The 18,283-nt window shown below is 35.9% G+C and overlaps 2 protein-coding genes across 4 annotated transcripts; one reads left to right on the top strand and one right to left on the bottom strand.

The window, feature by feature from the left end:
* The first annotated feature begins 366 nt into the window (after positions 1-366).
* Positions 367-3,598, top strand: LOC122275471 (UBP1-associated protein 2A). Of its 3 annotated transcripts, none has more exons than XM_043084546.1 (2): positions 367-2,042; positions 2,629-2,864. In XM_043084546.1, the coding sequence occupies exon 1, from the start codon at positions 505-507 to the stop codon at positions 2,029-2,031; it is 1,527 nt and encodes a 508-aa protein (XP_042940480.1). In that variant the 5' UTR covers positions 367-504; the 3' UTR covers positions 2,032-2,042; positions 2,629-2,864. The 3 variants fall into 3 exon arrangements, with proteins under 3 accessions (XP_042940480.1, XP_042940481.1, XP_042940479.1); XM_043084547.1 differs by lacking the exon at positions 2,629-2,864 and adding an exon at positions 2,337-2,613; XM_043084545.1 differs by lacking the exon at positions 2,629-2,864 and adding an exon at positions 3,293-3,598 and having other exon boundaries at positions 368-2,042.
* A 12,817-nt stretch (positions 3,599-16,415) lies between these two features.
* On the bottom strand, positions 16,416-17,723 carry LOC122277784. The gene has a single exon (XM_043087924.1). The coding sequence runs from the start codon at positions 17,518-17,520 to the stop codon at positions 16,630-16,632; it is 891 nt and encodes a 296-aa protein (XP_042943858.1). The 5' UTR covers positions 17,521-17,723; the 3' UTR covers positions 16,416-16,629.
* Positions 17,724-18,283: the final 560 nt, after the last annotated feature.

Raw genomic sequence — 18,283 nt, 5'->3', positions numbered from 1 at the left:
AATCATTATTTCATGTGCATATTAGGACTAATGCATCCGAGACTAGCATATATATATATATATATATATATATGATGTGTCATTCTATAATTGGTTATGACATGAGGCATACGAGATGTCAACATTTTCTAATATATATTTAGAAAAATGATATTTAAAATCCATTTGACAAGCTATTTTGACAACCACGATAAAATTGTTTTCTTTTTCTAGTTTTTACATTTTATTTTAAATAAAAATAACTTTTTATTAATATATATCGAATATGATTGGAATGAAAAATAGAAAGAAATATTTTTATTGATATCTTAAAATATATTTATATATAATGTCACAGATGGTGGGGGCTTGATAAATTACACGTGTTGATTTATAGAACCGGAGAGTTCGAATTGAACAGATTTTTTTTCCCAAATACTGTTGCGTTCCGAAGCAACCCTAGCTCCTAGCAAATATCGGTGTTTCTCTTTGAGCCCCGGTTGTGACTCCATCAGTGCCATAGCAATGCCGAAGAAGCGAAAGCTCGACTCCAAATCGGCCGAGGCTTCCGGCCCCACGAAACAGCAGCAGCAGCGAAAGCTCGAAAAAGACAAGCAGCCTTATTTTGTAACTGAACAATATATAGACGACGAAGACAGCGACGAATACGAAGAAGTCGAAGAAGAGGTAGAAGAAGAGGAGGAGGAGGAGGAGGAGGAGGAAGAAGAAGGAGAAGAGGAAGAAGAAGAAGAAGAGGGCGATGAAGAAGAAGAGGACGAAGAAGAAGACGGTGATGAGAATCCCTATAAACCCCAGAGTAAAGCGAAAACCTCCATGAAGGGATCTGCACCTGCGACTTCGCGAGACGACAACGATGAGGACGACGAGCCCCTACAGAAGGTTCTTGAACCGTTCAGCAAGGAGCAAATTATAAGTCTGCTCGTCGAAGCAGCGGATAGGCACCCTGAACTGGCGGATCGGATCCGAAAGGTCGCGGACGAAGAACCGGCACACCGCAAGATATTTGTCCACGGCCTTGGGTGGGACACCAACACGCTGACCCTCATGAACGTGTTCAGGCAGTACGGCGAGATCGAGGATTGCAAGGCTGTCTGCGACAAGATCTCTGGTAAGTCCAAGGGCTATGGCTTCGTCATCTTCAAGAACCGCAGCGGGGCCCGTAAGGCCCTCAAGCAACCCCAGAAGAAGATCGGCCACCGCATGACCGCGTGCCAGCTGGCGTCGATTGGCCCGATCCCAACGGGGAGCGCCACCGGAGTGACTCCCACTCCGCCTGGCCCACTATCGGAATATACGCAGAAGAAGATATACGTGAGCAATGTTGGGGCTGATTTGGATATTCAGAAGCTGTTAATGTTCTTTGCCAAGTACGGAGAGATTGAGGAAGGGCCATTGGGTCTTGATAGGGCGACCGGGAAACCAAAGGGATTTTGTTTATTCGTTTACAAGACTGCTGAGAGTGCGAAGAAGGCTCTGGAAGAGCCGCACAAAAATTTCGAGGGCCATATATTACACTGCCAGAGGGCCATTGATGGTCCCAAGCCGAACAAGTCTCAGCAGCTTCAACAACATCCTCAGAACCAGCAAAATGCTCAGTTCCAGAGGAATGAGAACCCTGGTTTTATTGGCGGAGCTGCTGTGGCCGCAACGCCGGGTCACTTGATGGCTCCTCCTGCTGCAGCGGGAATTGGGTTTAATCAGGGGGCTGCGGCGGCTCAGGCGCTGAATCCTGCTCTTGCGCAGGCAATCACGGCCTTGCTTGCAACACGGGGTGCCGGATTTGGGCTGACTAGTCTGTTGGGGACTCTAGGATCCGCTGCAGCTGTAAACCCAGGTGTGCCTGCTGCGGGGCATGGGATACAGGGTGCGTATCAGAACCAGGCGAATATGAGCGCGGGACTGATTGGAGCGTATGCAAATCAAGGAGTTCAGGGTGGGTACCCGAACCAGCAGATTGGACAAAGTGGCTCTGGAAGAGGCCAGCATGGTGTCACGCAATATGGTACCATGACTCCTTACATGGGGCAATAGGTGTCCCTGAGGTATGAGAGGCTTATCTTTTTTTTTTTTTCCTTACCTCTTTGACTTTTTGGGTTAGGTAATACACTAATTTTTTTTTAGCTCTAACAAAGTACAAAATTTTGCAAAGGATAACAGAAACTAGTTTATTGTTGCTTTGATGAAGTGATTTTGTTTAATTCTGTCTGAGTGGGCTGAAGTCAATTGGAATATACTGATTGTGCTATGCTTTTATATGGTATTTAGTGATTTTTTTCGTACCATATAGTGTTCTTGAAGTATTTTATTTTTACCAAACTGGTTGTGCACGGTTCCAGGAAAAGAGAAAAATGACTGTTCTATGTGCTAGAGCATGCCATTCTTATGACGAACATGATTATGTGGAAAGACATGGGAAACCATCCAAGCTGATTTATTTGATAGATTGAGTAGATGTCATTGGTGACCTTTAATGTACTGTTTAATTTCCCCTTTATTCAATAGTTAGAGTTGGATGAGACATTTTATTTCTGAGTTTTCTATTGGTACTTTGCAATTGACGAGACTTCTGGAGATGTCTTCTTTTTCTGATTATCCGGGCTTGGTTTGTCTTCCCTCTCCTGCCGCCAGTTTGGAATGTATTTAGCTGCACAAAATCATGGGATAAAGAGCAAGTGCTGGCTTACTAGTCTGAACCTTGGAGATGGAAGTCTTGTGTTGTTTCTTGACAGTGCAATAAGACTAAGCTTATGCTGTTTGCTGACGTTCTAAGGTCTAACCTTATAGGCATTCATCTTTCTGTATAAATACTGACAACAGCTTGCCGCCCTATATTTGTTATTAATGTAATCTTACAGTTGTACTTACTAGCTGTCCTCCAACTTCCAAGTTGCTGTGTTTTTTTTTTTTTTTTTTTAATTTGTTTTAATTTTTCTCTGATTTCGATTTTTTATTTTATTTCAAAGTTAATTTTGAAAGCATTCTTTGGGTTTAATGATTATTTCTCTCTATGAGGGTTATGCATTCCATTTGAAAATTCACTTTTAGCAAATTCTTTTTTTGAAGTGTTTTTATTTATTTGCTACTATTATTGCTTATAATTTTATAAGGTTGGTTTCTCTAGAAGGCTTAATCATCTTGTCTGACGAGTTTTCACTTTGCATGATCTTATTAATTGTTGAAACGCGTAATGCTTTCTAACTTTGTGTTCAATCTTTCTATAAAGGATTTGGTCCGAAAACCTTCGCATTTTAAAAAAAAAAATCTTTTTCATTCTATCTTATTCATTTTGCAGATCCCACTTAAGTGCACCAGTCCTTTAGTACTGGCCTGGTGATTCTTCTGAAGCTTATGGAGCTGATGCAAATGGCGTCTTTATATTATATGATGAAATGTTACTGTTTGGAAACTACCAGAAACTTAAAACTGTCATTTGAGGTTTTGATTTTCTGTTCTTGTTTTAATCTCCATTTCGCGTTGCTTTGCTTTTAAATTATTGTAGTATTTTCACCTTCAATTATGGTTTAAACACTTTGGAAATATTTAAGGATTTTTAAATAACCATCTATCATACATGATGGAGTTTGGGAGTTTAAACAAATGCATCTGTTAAAATTTCGATTATCAATCAAATGATTGTTGTACAAATGTGCCATTTAAAATTTTGTTTAGTGATCAAATGATTGTTGTGTATTTTTTTTAGTTGTTTAATTGATATTATGTATTTTATTGGTTTTGAATGATTTTCTTTTGCTGCATAAACATTTCATTAATCAAAAGTACTACAAACATATGCATAAAACTTATGGGGGGCTCATTGACCTCTTTCCATCGTTCAATTTGCTCTGGTATATCTGTTACTTTTTATGCATTTACAATTCTCTAGCAGCTACAATTTACCACTTCATGTGCCTGGAAGTTTACCTCTCTGTATCCAACACAGCTGCCAGCCTGGGTTGCTTCTCATGCCAGCTCTTATGAAGTTTTGTCCTTGATTCAATCTTTCATTCTCCGGGATGCAGTTATCATTAATGGAGTTAATCACTTCCAAAGCATCTCCTTCAATGATAACTTGCTGTAGTCAACCCCTAGGGGTTGGCTCAAGTGGTAAAGGCCTTGGACTTAGGGGTATGCTCCCCCTGGGTCTAAGGTTTAAATCCCCTTGGGTGCAAACAATTTCTAGGGGCCGACGGAGGATTTTTTTCCTTGAATTACTTGATGTGCATTTGCGGGAAACTCCTTGCCGAGGGCCCGTGCACCCTCAGGATTAGTCGGGATCTTGTTCTCGGACACCTAGTGCCGCTTAAAAAAAAAAAAAAATCTCCGTCATTTGGTTTATTTACTCCCTTTCTATATATCCGTGCCTTCTAAATTACCCCCGTGGTCCCTACACAGCAGCAGCAGGGATGATGGTTGTCTCACTGCTGCATCAAATTTTATTTTCATCCACCCTGATTTTGGAGGTTTTTGTTTTGACCCAATATCCTTTTTTACTATCTTCCATCCCATCAAGTGTTCCACTTAGTCTTTCTTTGCTGCACTAATCATTTCCATGATATTTGGTTTTTCCCTTGTGGACAGTTCTGTTTCTATTGAAGAAAATGGTATCCATGATAATCACTGCATGTAAATAAAACTCCTGCTCTCTATTGTCCTCGATTCCCAAATTTGTCTTAGGCTGTAAGATACATAATATCCACTCATTGATTGGGAATGGAGCAAAAACAGCTGTATCCATAGGGCCTTTATTTCCACATCGCTCTAGTGTTTCTCACAGGCTCTCTTTGCCACACTAATCATTTCCATGATGTCTGCTATTTTCCCCTTAGCTCCATTTCTATAGAACCAAATAGCATCCATGACAATCACTGCATGTAAAGAAAGACCTAATCATTTCCATTGTGTCTGGTTTTTCCCCATGTGGATAGCTCTGTTTCTATAGAGCCAAATGGCATCCCGTATAATCACTCAATGTCAAGAAAACTGCTGCTCCCTATTAGCCTTGATTCCCAAATTTGTTTTATGGGAGGTTTGGATACAAAAGCCTTTTAACTCATCCTCATCTAATTATTACAACTTTTCCAAATTTTCACACAAAATACAATAAACAATTCAATTTTTTTAAATCCCAAAACAATAATAATATTCTAAAAATATTTTATTCAACTTTCAGCTTTCATCGCAACTCATCTCATCTTAACTCACTATCCAAACCTCCCCCTAGATTGTAATATATATTTTATCCACTCTTTGATTGGGAATTGAGCAAAAACAGCTATATCCAAGGGCCACGATGATTCTTTTATATATATATAGGTAAAAATAACTTGATTAGAAAGAATTAAATATGCATTGCCCAATTACTCAAGGAGTATAGAAAAAGAAAACACCTAGTTACATTAAATGGGCCACATTGATTCTTTCTACATCACTCTAGTAAATTGGCATCCCAAGAATAAGTGCTCCATGGTTTCTTGTTTGTTATTGCACAATGGGCATAAATTTTCATCCAGGTTCATTCCCTCCACCATCTGTGCCTTTTTTGCTCTCACTGTGATTGCACCCTTATCTTCCATAAAAGCAATCTTAATCTGTCTTTGTATTTTCGTCTTCCATATCCGGTTCCATTCTATCATCATCACTATCCTGCTGTGGAAGTCTTTGGTGTTGATCAACCTGATAAGCAGATTTAACACAGAATCTCCCATCACAGCTCGGATTGCAGATTGAATCATCCTCCTTTTCCAGGTCATTTAGCTTAGTGATGATGATTGCCCCTGCAGACGCTTCATCAAAGGTGTTATAAACTTTATCGATCTTCCATTGCCTTCGTTCTTAGTCTATCTTCAGATCCTCTGCAAGGTTCTCGATGCCTCTATTTGATTGTGGTTTAAACTCAAGGAGTTCTGGGAGCCGAGGTCCTCTCATACCTTGATGTTCCTACCATTTCTCACCCTTTAGCACCCTTCAGTAGATTGCGAGTTTGCATAATTTTTCTCCAGGTCCATGATTGTTTCTGTTGCATCTTAGCATTCATCACAGATTTTCATCTCAATAAAATCTTTGGAACAGGTTAAATTTTCCCTTTCCAATGATTTTCTTGAGATTTAAAAGGGTGGTTTTATTGATGGTCTTCAATGCAGATGGACAGTTGACACAATTGATTTCAGTTGGGACTTGTTACATTAAGTATTTGGTCTTCTATATGGGAGTGTCTTTCATGATATGCTCAAGGTGATTTATACCGCTAGTGATTGAATTTTTCCAAGAAGCATGGGTTTTGTGGTTTTCTTAGGGTTTTTTGCCCTTGTCCAAGCTTATTTTTTCAGTTATTAAGGGCATGTTTGATAAGAGAATATGTCTATTTTTAAAGAATCAATTTTTGATGTGTATTATAATTGGTTTTTTGAAAGTGGTTAGTTAGAATGAAAGGTTGTTTGGATAAAATATTTTTTAGGATGCATTTTTATTAAGTTTTGTGAAAGTGAGTAGGTTGAATTGAAGTGATTGAATTCTACTTTTGTGAGATGTTTAATTTTGGGTTTGTGTAATTTTTTCCCTAATTTTTTTTTTTAATGTTATTTCAGGGAAACTTCGCCAAATGGTTCATGACATTTTTTAAAAATAAAAGTTCATTTGTCTTTAAAAGGTTTTTGGAGTGAAATAGAAAAAAAAATATAGTTCTAGCAAATTATGAAAACTTTTTGAAACCTAACATATCCTATGTTTTAAATTGTGGAGGAGAAAAAAACCTCAATATATAACTAGACCAGACTATATGTTGAATCTCAAATCTCCTTTCAATGCCATAAATTTTTTGTTTGAAGTTTGTTCTCATTCTTACAAAGCAAATTGCATTTCATATTGATTTTTTCCCCTGGGCTGGACCTATCGTGTTGCTAGGAAATGGCTATGCCTTTATCAGAGGCTTGCACCCTGAGAACAGAACTAGACCCCTTCCATCCATTGATCTGAATCTTATTGTATTATTGCACTGTAAGACTGGGCAATGTTCTTCTTGACACCGCCCCCTTTTTGGCTTACCATAAGGCAAAAGCATGCTGCCATTGTATCTTGATGGTTCAGCCAAGTTCAGGTGGTGGACTACGAGGAACTGACTCCTAAGCCTTTGTTGCACCTACTTAATTCCATGCTTCTTGCCACAATGGACTTAAGTTGCTAATTCTCCTAGAAGAACTGGGTGACTCCACCAAATGGAAGGGAAGACATATTAAACTTATGGTATGATGATTAATTTCTTGCCGATCTTAGATTGGAAGACTGACCTTTAACATTTTAGTAAGACATGTAATCTTAGCTGCTCCATTGATGATCAGAGCTTTTTTCTTTGGGGTGAGGGGCGGGGATTGTATCTCTTTTGCTCTTTTATCTCTGGCTCATGTGCCGCTTCTGATACTCATTTAGGGCAGCAGGCACATTGGTGGCTGGTCTTGGAAATGGAATAGCTTAATGTATTAGTTAAGCTTCCAAGGTTTTTCCGAAGAAAACATAGAGAGAGAGAGAGAGAGAGAGAGAGAGAGAGAGAGAGAGAGAGAGAGAGAGAGAGAGAGAGAGAGAGAGAGAGAAACTTTCTGAATATATAGTGCAATTTCTGATGAAACTTTGCACAAGAGAAAGATATGGTCTTGGGATTTTAACTTGCAATATTTATAGTATGTTTTACATGACTTCAGAATTGAAACATGAAAATTTTTAATTTTTCTTATTACGAATGATTTAGAAAATCCTTTTGTCTACTTTGCTGTAGCTTGTAATTTTTTTTTATAGAAATTGTGTTTCAAATTAGTTGGTATGCCAGTTAACAGTTATTATTGGGTTGGCAACCCTTTTAAATTATTCCAGTATCCTATCTTATTGATATGAACAAAGAAGCCTTGCTGGCTTAGGATTTGATTGGTATGTGTTCCTTTCTTTGTATGTAAATATGCAAAATTTCAATTAAAGTCAACTTGTTACTATGTGAATCTTAGATGATTCAAAAAAAAAAAAAAAAAGGAATCCTTACAAATTATGATAAACCAACAATTAGTCTACAACTATTTTGTCACTCTACTTAAAATGAAGTTGGACTATGTAAAACTGAAATTATTTTTTAATGAAATGTTACAATTACATTAGTTGACTTAAAATAAATTGTAAAAGAGTTGTAAGTGTATCATTACCCATTATTTCTCTTGTAGTTGCCCTCTCTTAGAAGATTTAACTACTGTTATTGTGCCATTTCATCTATTTTTCATTCAACGGTTAGATCTTAATCAGGGAATAAATTGAAATGTAGGTTCAAATTGGGGCCAAGTGACACTTTGGTAGTTTTGATGGTGTAATTGTAAAAAAGTTTGCTACTTATTACTCACCACATTCACTTGGATGCTTCCATTGTTTTTTTGCCTCATTTAGAAACTTGTATGGCTTTCATTCTCTGCATTTTTAAATTGCATTGACCAATTATTGATTCAATCTTTTTAATTCCTTTTTGTTTTTGAACCTGTCTTTCTTGGGTTGGAGATTAAGGGCAGGTTTGGGGGTAGAGATGAGAATTTTGAGTTTGATATGAAAGTTTAAAATATTATCTTTTAGTATTATAATTGTTTTGGGATTTGAAAATTTTGAATTGTTTATTATATTTTGTATGGGGATTTGGAAAAGTTGTAATGATGATGAGGATTTTTAGTTTGAGATGAGAATTTTTAGTTAGCATGAAGATGATGCATGCTCGTGAAATTCTGCTTTGTACTAGTTTTTCTCAGTATACCATCAACTTACTGTGTGTGGATTTAGCTATTTTCTACCTAGCCGCTTATTTTACTTATGCAACTAGATTTATTTCTGCCATTTGCATTTCTGTTCCCAGGCCATCGTGCCCACGAAATGCTGTTCCCCTCACATAATTTATATGACAAAACGCTTGCTAAAGAAATAGAAAGCAGTCTTATTAAATTAGAACTTATAACCTCAAGGGGCTGGCCCAAGTGGTGAACGCCTTCTTGGTCTTGGGGTCTCACTCCCTTCAAGGTCCAAGGTTGAATACTTCATAGATGCAAAAAATCTTTTGAGACTATATTTCTTGGTGAAAAGTCAACGATTTAATCAATTTAACCAATTTCATGTAGGGAAACTTTCAAATGTGCGATGTGTAGAATCGGGTTTTACTTTAAAGGTGGGATCTAAAGGTTGGAGAGGTTCCCCAAACTTGCCTCAAAGAACTTATACTATCTATATTGTTTGCATATCTAAACCATGCAATCCTAAAAATTGAAAGGATTTTATCAGGCATAGCGCAAGTGTACAAGACGTGATCATGAAATGTCCACTTGATCACGTTGAGGCAAGTTGATCTTGAAATATTTTGGAAAAAAAGTCTTAAGAAAAGCTAATCAATAGGCTTTAGGACGACTAGCAGTAATATTTCAAGAAACTAAACTTAATAGTTCAAAATAAACAAAAATGATCTAATCTTCTCTCAAACTTGTGCTAAATTTATTTTTGGAACTCAAACACAGAAAATTAACGAAAACAAACAAGGAATGAAAAACAGAACTTATCTCGAGGAAGTTTCAATGGAAAAACTTTAAAAAATAAAGTCATTTTCTAATCTGCTGACAAAATGGTTGTAGTTAATAGTTATGATACTAGGTACATGTTGAGAAGTAACCGAACAAGAATAAGGTGCTGGTTATAAAAATTAAATAAAATATTATTAAAATATTATTTTTTTAATATTATTATTGTTTTAGGATTTAAAAAAAATTAAATTATTTATTATATTTTTGTGTAGAAATTTGAATAAGATGTAATGATAAGATGAGAGAAGACGAGCACTTCTTGTGTCTAAAAGGTCAAAAACCACTTCTTATTCCCATTGGCTTAGATAAACTTAAAGCGGACGTCTTGGGTAAGACATTTATGGCAAACCTTCGAATCATGTTTCTTATCTATTCACAGAAATTGTAGAAAGATGAAGCAAGGCATCTAACCAAAATAATTATTTATTTTGTAAAAGCCACATCACCACCTGTAGCATTTCCACAGCCATACAATCTCACATTTCACTTATGAGGCTCTAACTTAATGATCTTACTTTTATTAAGTTAGTTTATTGAACTAGAGATAGTTTACAAAATAAATAATGTTAGATACAATCTTTAGGTTATGCAACTTTCGTATATTTATTTAAAAAAAAAATTAGGTCTACAATTATAAAAAAATAAATAAAAAAATAAAATAATTCTTGTGAGTCGTAGATTTATTTACTCTCTCTATAAAGGGAGTACACATGATACTTGCACACCTTAAACTAAAAATATAATGTCTCTCACAAAAAAAAAAATGATGGGAGCAATGTAGAGACACTGAGGTTCACTACAAAACACCAAATGAGTCCAAAAATACAAAGCTTTTTGGTAAATGGAGAGTGCAGTGAAGGAAACTTTTATGTGGTATGTGGGTGAATATCTACACAAAAGGAAACTTTTACAACTCGACTTTTTTGTTTTTAAAGACTCGGTCGTGGTCCCGATCTTTCAAATTCAAAAAGGACCATTAGTATCAAGTGCTTGAGATAACAATAATAAATAAAGGACGGTGCTACTCTTCCGCTTAGGGTGTACCGTTCCTTTTGATCGCACAGTTATATTCTTTTTAGATTTTTTAATATATTTAAACATTTTAAAAAGATATAAAAAATATTAATATATTTAAAATCACTTCCTTAATCACTAAATAAAAAACAATTAAAAAAAAAATTTGTGACCAGTGATAACTTTGAGGGGCACGGGAAGAGGACATCATAGCATTTTTCATAAATAAATAAACAAAGGCTAAAAGAAAATACTGTTCATAAACAATGAATAATTATAAACAATGCTTACTGTCTCTTTCCATGTATATGTATAACGGTTCAAACTTAACAGAGTAATATTATTTCTACCGATAGAGAGACATACAAGAAGATACATATTAGTTGGGAAAATGATATTAGCTACCGAGAGTCGGGTTTCGACAATTTTTTTTTTTTTTTTTTTTGTCTTTTTTTTTTTTATAATTATTTAATGATTCAGAAAATATTTTTTAATGATGTGATTTTTTTTTTTAAAAAAAAAGACATTTAGCTTTCTCGCAACAATTTGTCGGGTTACACTGTAGCATGATTCTATTAGTTGGGTCGGAATGTCATTGATTCCCTGTTTCCCAACCACCACCGGTAGCTTTACTTGAGTTTTTATTTTATTTTTTTTAATTTTTATAATTTTAGAAATTATGTTCTAATTATAAAAACTTATTTTCTATTTATTTTAAAGAAATTTGATTTTTTTTCAAAAGAAATTAAGGTTATCATGTGGCACTCGTGATTGGGCTACTTATTTTTCGTCAACGGTGATGGATGGAAAAGCTAACAGAGGATTTTGTTCCTAAATAACTCATATCACATGATGTTTACTTTTAAAAAAAATCGCACAATGATTTAATCTTAAGTCATTTGTAGCATGGGGTGGGTTGGACCAAATTCACCTAAAATATTCTCTATATTTTCATAAATTGGTGACTGGGTGATATGATAGAAATATTAAATTAGAGTATAGATGAAGCCATATTACCTCGAGCGGCAAATCTTGGATCAAGTGCTATTGTTCCATGGACTTCTCATTGTTGCTGTTCATCCGTAATCATTCCCGTCAATGGTCAAGCGTGATACGTGGTAAAACTAAAACAACAAATATATTCCACAACATAAATATGGAAACTATAGAGAATTATACTTTAAAAAGAGAGATTTTCTATTCGTGTATAAAGTGTCTCATCCAAAAGAGGAAAGTTTTATACAAATAGCCCATCTAAGTGTAACTCCCAGTTGATCTTTTAAGGCTAGCCATTAAGACTCATGAAGTGACTATTAAGCCACCTCATAACCCTAGCCAAGGGAAGGGAAGGGGTGCTCACTATGGGCGCGCCCCTTTACTACATCTTAAATTAAGGTTTTGATTTTTGTCTCGTTCCAACTGAAATGATTGGAATTTGATGTTTCGATGTAGTGTCCAGTACAATCTACCACTCCGTTCCATTTTATTTTAAATTCTGGTCATTCTAGTCTCCTTTCAGCCATTCCGATCAAATTCTGGCCATTTTGGCCAGAATTGGGCATTTCGGTCCCCATTCTATTTTAGGCTATTTTTGTAATTTTTATATATTTAAATGATATTATTGTAAATTTTAATTCCAGATTGTATTTAATTAATTCTAAAATATAAAATGTATTTATATAATTTTAATTTTTTTATAACTTTAAATATGTCACCTTATTCTTTTTTTAAATATTATTATTTTTAATAATATATCTATTCTTTTTTTTTTTTTTTTGTCTCAACTCAAGTTTGTGATTTTTTCAACATATATTCATTTTATAAATCTTCAATTCTTCTATATATAAACACTTACATATACATATACATATATATATGTATGTATTTATTCTATTAATTGTTAGTTTATATATAATATATAATTAATCCTGAAACGGTACACCAAAATGGTATCAATACCAAAATATTTTATTCTAGTGCCTAACTGAAATGGTCACTGGAACGGTATTCAAAACTTTGTCTTAAACTCGCACATAGTGACAAGACCTCAGGACTTCATATTTCAATATGTTCTCAATATTATTCATATTGAAAAATAGGTTATACGACCACCAAATAAACCTGTAAAAGAAAAATGGAAACACTATATCGAATATCTTTGAGAGAAGATTGACATAGCAATATCCCTAAAAATGTCTAGTCATGCCCCAACTCATTTAGTCACATCAAATTGAGCATCCCTAATTTCTCTCAAGTCAACATGATTCAAAGCAATACTCAATCTTCATAAAACATGATGTACCCACAGCTATGTCGTAACTTCTAAAAAATAACATTAACTTGCTGGTAGTGAGTACAAATACAATATTACTGTATTACCAAATAGTCTTCCTTTTGCCCTCATGTCATTCAATTTTAGTTATGTCGCTTTCCTAACAACGTCTCTTTAGATTGCATCATTTATTATCATAGACAACATACTAAAGAAGTAGACACTAACATCTCAACCTTGTGAAATGGTCAAAGAAACTCATGCAGTTTAGTCTTCAAGCCTATTATTTTTTAAAACATTGTTTTGATTTTGTGTTTTTTGCTTGGTTACTAAGGAAATGTAGAAAAGTGAGAGTTAAGTAACTAAGTTCATCTGTTCATCATTTCATGTATAGCAATAACTTTTGGATATTTGGTAAGCTACCCAACCCATACATTTTTATGATTTAATGATGATTATTGTAATGTTGTAATTCATTTCACACAAAAGTGTGTGTTAAATGAGCTCAGCCAATTCTATCACTTTCTAGTTGTATAGAAATTTGCAATGTCTTATAAAATTACCACGTTATTTAGGATCCAACAGATACTTATTTTGGCATTGATTTCATGGTTTAAAATTTTTGTGACGTTCTACAATGTGGCTGTGGGGAATATGAGCTTGATGTTGCAATCGGTTAGCTATTTAATTTTTGTAGTCACAATAAGGATCAGCTTGATATTTATATTTATTTTCAAATTATTTAGTTTCATTTCCTTGTCTTTTTTTCTTTTGTTATTTTCTTTTCAAGAGGAAAAACGAAATTTAGTGATGTCAAGTTTCAATTTTTTTTTTTTGGTAAATTAGATGAGGAGGAAGTTTTTTTATATGAGTTTTTATATATTGATATCCTTTAAGCTTTTCCCGTCCACATTTAAACCTTTTTTTTTTCTTTTTAAATCTTGCTGAGTTTTGTGGTTTAGGTTGATTAATTTATTTGTTGTTCTTTTGCTTATTAGAGAGATATGGTCAAGTCAAAAACAACTTATTCATTCTGTAAGGAAAAACATGCGACTCATTCCGAAGTTAATACACTCATATATGGATCTTCATACTTAAGCAACTAATGAGTCCCTCTAAATATTAAAGAGCTCAACCTGAAAAAATGGACACCACTTCTTTGGAATGTGATCAACATTCACAAATATGAGAATTTTCAATTAACTTACAAGATGAATGTGTCATTAGGATTATAAATGAACCAGTCTGTTTGATAGCCCATTCGGTTAAACTAGAATTGAACTAGACTCGTAAACAAAAAATAAAATAAACTTGACTGTGAAAATAGATATTCGCTCGATTGTAAATGACACATTTAGATATGTTGCCCTGCACTAAGGCTCATAAGAGCAATGAAGCTCACCTAACACCAAGAGCTTGAGTCAGAGAGAGCAAAGGGTGCTCCGGAGTTGGAACGAACACCATGAAGAGTATCAGTTCTCGCCCTAAGATGAGCACTGTGGGAGAAGTTTGAAGGTTGTACCCTGCATGAGTAGAGAGTAAGGGAAAAGTGCTCAGTTACGAGAAAGACAAATCATGCACGAGGCAAGCATGCATTGCCCTAGAAAATAAGAATGTGGATTATATGTTAACAAATAGTCATGAACTAGTGCATAAATTGGAACTTAAAAATACAAATTGTATTTTGTAAAATGATAACAATGTTATTCCAATAACAAGGGTTGTAAAATATTTGGTTTAGACTGGAAAAATTGACCGAACTGAATGTTTCGATCTGGATTGGACTGGATTGAAAATTAGCTTGGTCGGCTTTAGTCCTCCATTTGGGGGACCATATGGATTTTGATCCAGTTTCGAGATCTATGATTTTTGGACTGGACCGTACCAAAACTAACCGAGCTATATTTATATTTTTTAAAAAATATTTATATGCATAATATATGTTTTTATATAATAATTATATCAGTTAATCGTGTAACTTTCATTTAATCTATTATCATTGACCACATAAAATGTTATATAATATATACTATCAATTAATAATACATCATACATCATATGATAACTTATGTCATTATATGTAGATACATTCATACATACTCTACTATTTACACTTAATTAAAGTAACTAGGTAATTTTTTTTTTTTTAATACCTAAAGTCTAAGTTAGTAAGTAGTAACTATCAACATTATAAATATAATTATAGTGAAATATTTTTTTAATGAGTTAGTTGCATAATCCACATTAATAATTCCCTTAATTTTAATTTTAGTTATTTAAATAATTTTTTATTAATTTATTTGCAAAAAAAAAAAGATGAAACAAAATAAAAAAATTAATTAGACCAGACCGAATGGATGGATCAGACTGGAATGATAACTACTGGTTTGGTCCAGTCCACTAGGGGTGATCGGTTCGGGAAAATGATGGACCAATTTCGGTCCACTAGGACCGATTTACACCTCGACGAACAACTATTTTTTATTTTTATGAATTATTATGGCAACAACATCTCACATCAGGCAAGTTTCTCCCGAAGCAATGAAGCTCTCCCCAAGGTTCATCCAACAAGTGCTCGCCCCGTGTTCCCTCCCCCAGGCAATGAGATTTGCATTGAGGTTCATCCAGCTATGAGTGCTCGCCATAACATTCCTCACCGAGCAATGAAGCTCACCCCGAGATTCCTCTAGTAATCAACATAAGACTTGTTGCTCAGGATGACCTAGTAGTGCTAGTTCAGTTGAAACACTGCTCAGGATTTCTGAGAAGAGCGAGACAACAATCCCTGCTTAGGAAATACTACTTGAGATTATTGAGCAGAGTTGGAGAATAACCGTTGCTCGGGATGACCAAGCAATGCTAGTTTGATCAAAACACTGTTCAGCATAATAATTGAGCAGAGCAACCCAACTACCCTTACCGCTCAAGATTGCTGATCAGAGCTGAAGACTAAACGATGGATGAGCAATGCCAATCCAGATGAGACGCTACTTAGAATAATCGAGTAGAGCAACCTAACAACCCTTGGTCGATTACCAGGGAAGGCCACTCCAGACAAAACACAAGCTCAAGGTAACCAAGCATACCAACACATGCCACCAAGGCAAAGACTATTGGTCTTCATGGTGTTTGCCCTAGGTTGCGAGCAGTCTTTGCTCTCCCCAACACTTTATGCTCAATAATTCAATTCTTGATTTTTAGATTTAAAAATTATTATTATTTATATATAAATTATTTGAAAAAAGAACAATTATGTTCATCTTATTTTCTATAATAATTAATAAAAATAAATAATAATCGTTATATTAATATTATTATTATTTCACAAAATACAATTCTTATTTTTAAGTTTCAATTTATATATTAATTTATTATTAATCTTTGATTTATCGTGTTCACTAACAATGCATTTGAACCAGCACAGGCTCCTAAAATCTTTACTAAGTATTTTCTAAAAAACTTTAATAGTATATATTATATATAATATATATATATATATATATAGATTTCTAAATAAAGATAAAGATGCAAAGATGGTGAGAGAGAGAGAGAGCAAGAAGTGGTCAATTTCTTTAATGGGCATTGACAATCCCAAACATCCAAACTGTCACACACCCACTGACACAGTGCCGTGTCCTAAACATTAACCCCCCTCATACGCCATCAATAATCTTCCCGAATTCATCTTCTTGCTAACGATTATTTACAATAATCCAAGTGCCATACAAAACAGAGACAACCTTCGAATTTGTTGTCCAGGAATTAGAGAAATATGAAGCACTCGAGGGACACAAGTGGGTTTTCCAGTGACTCGTTGGTCGTCTGCCCCTTCCCCTCCTCCATGCCCTTATGACTGCTTTGCTCCGATTTCCGGCCATTGTTGGGCTCCGTCGCAGCCGCTCTGACACGACCCGGAGACCGGATCGTTCTCCTGGCAGAAGGGCTCCTACCCATTACGGATCTATTCGCACCATTATCGACACGGGTCGCTGGCGACCTGGACCGCCTCCCAGAACCTTCCCCGGTGGAGTCACGACGCTCAGTTGCAGTCAACCCGCGCCTAGACATCGTCACATGACCCGGTTCTCTTTCCTTAACCAGACGGACCGATCCGGAATTCGCCCGACCCGGTGACTGTTCCGATCTCCGGTTCGGCGACTTAGGTACCAGCCTCTCTCTCCTAGCCACAAAGTCCCCACTATAAGCTCTGTTTCTCTGCAGCACTTTCGCCGGCGAAGATCTGTTCACTCTTTGGCGGACCTCTTCGTCTTCGTCTCTCCTCGTGGTAGTGGTTGACACGCTCTCGCTCTCGCTGTAAACCTTGGAAACCTCAGAGATCTCGTTGTCGGTAGCGGTATTTACCGGCGAGGGAAACTTATCGATCTTGCTCTTGTTGTCGTCGTCGTCTCCGTCATTATCTTTGACTTCGTTGAACACAGGCTTGGTAGGAGTAGATTGGAAACCTAGACGTTGAGAAGGCTTGGGCTTCGGGGTTTCGGAGAGTACCTCCTTGATAGTTTCTTCCTCAGCTGAAGGAGGGGGTGCTCTACTCTCATTTGCATCAGATCTCGGTCTTGGCGGTTGAGTTCCCACCAAAGAATGCTGCTGCTTTATTGAATCAGATGACTTTGCGGTGCTTACACAGCAACCCATTGAAGATTTTTTGACAAAAAACTGTTCGGAACAGCCCCACCACCTAAGCCATTACTGGTTTGAGCTCAAGAATGGGACAGACAAATTTAACCCAGAAGTTGCAGGTAGAGAGACGAAGAAGACTACGTTGTCTTGTTTTCTGGGAGGGCCAGTTGGCGGTCTCATACTTAAATGAGAGAATGGATTAGTCACAGGGTCGATGAGATTTATATTTATTTTCTCTGAATTTTGTTTTTCATAAAAAATTATGGGATTTTGATAAATGGGCTCGTGGTATGGGCCTCATCGATTTTCGCATGGAGTGTTGACGGAAACGTCATGTTCTGCAACAGTCTGCATGTGAATTAACACAAGTAATAGAGATGTCCAATCAGCCTGGCCGGTTGATGAAGGTCACCTCGTCGTCTTTTGTGTGAAGGAACACGTGTGTGGGGTTCTTTGTATATTCTGTCAAAGTGAAGTATCTATCATTCTTTGAAACAAAGATAACACTCCCAATTTAGTGTAGGGATCAGTGTGAAATCTGCAACAGCTATGATCGATCTTAGACAGATCCAAAGATAAAAACAGCAAAACAGGCGCACATTATGGACTAGTCTTTGGAGGAGGCTCAGTGAGTCATAAATTGGGTGGATTCTGCAGTTGAACGTACATTCATTTTGGACCCCCCAAGAGTAATGAATTGCAGTGAGGATTAGGAGCATTAACTAGAGTATCTGTACAATCATAATGACAACAATAAGTCATAGGCTGTAGTAAATTG

The sequence above is a fragment of the Carya illinoinensis genome, chromosome 9 (genome assembly GCF_018687715.1).
Source record: "Carya illinoinensis cultivar Pawnee chromosome 9, C.illinoinensisPawnee_v1, whole genome shotgun sequence".
In the NCBI taxonomy this organism is placed as follows: domain Eukaryota; kingdom Viridiplantae; phylum Streptophyta; class Magnoliopsida; order Fagales; family Juglandaceae; genus Carya; species Carya illinoinensis.
The sequence above is the reverse complement of the archived record's forward strand: the minus strand, read 5'-3'. Positions and strand labels throughout refer to the sequence as shown.

What these genes read in the sequence shown, in the direction of transcription:
- LOC122277784 (XM_043087924.1), bottom strand. Translation starts at nt 17,520, where the DNA reads ATGGGTTGCTGTGTAAGCACCGCAAAGTCATCTGATTCAATAAAGCAG.
- LOC122275471 (XM_043084545.1), top strand. Translation starts at nt 505, where the DNA reads ATGCCGAAGAAGCGAAAGCTCGACTCCAAATCGGCCGAGGCTTCCGGC.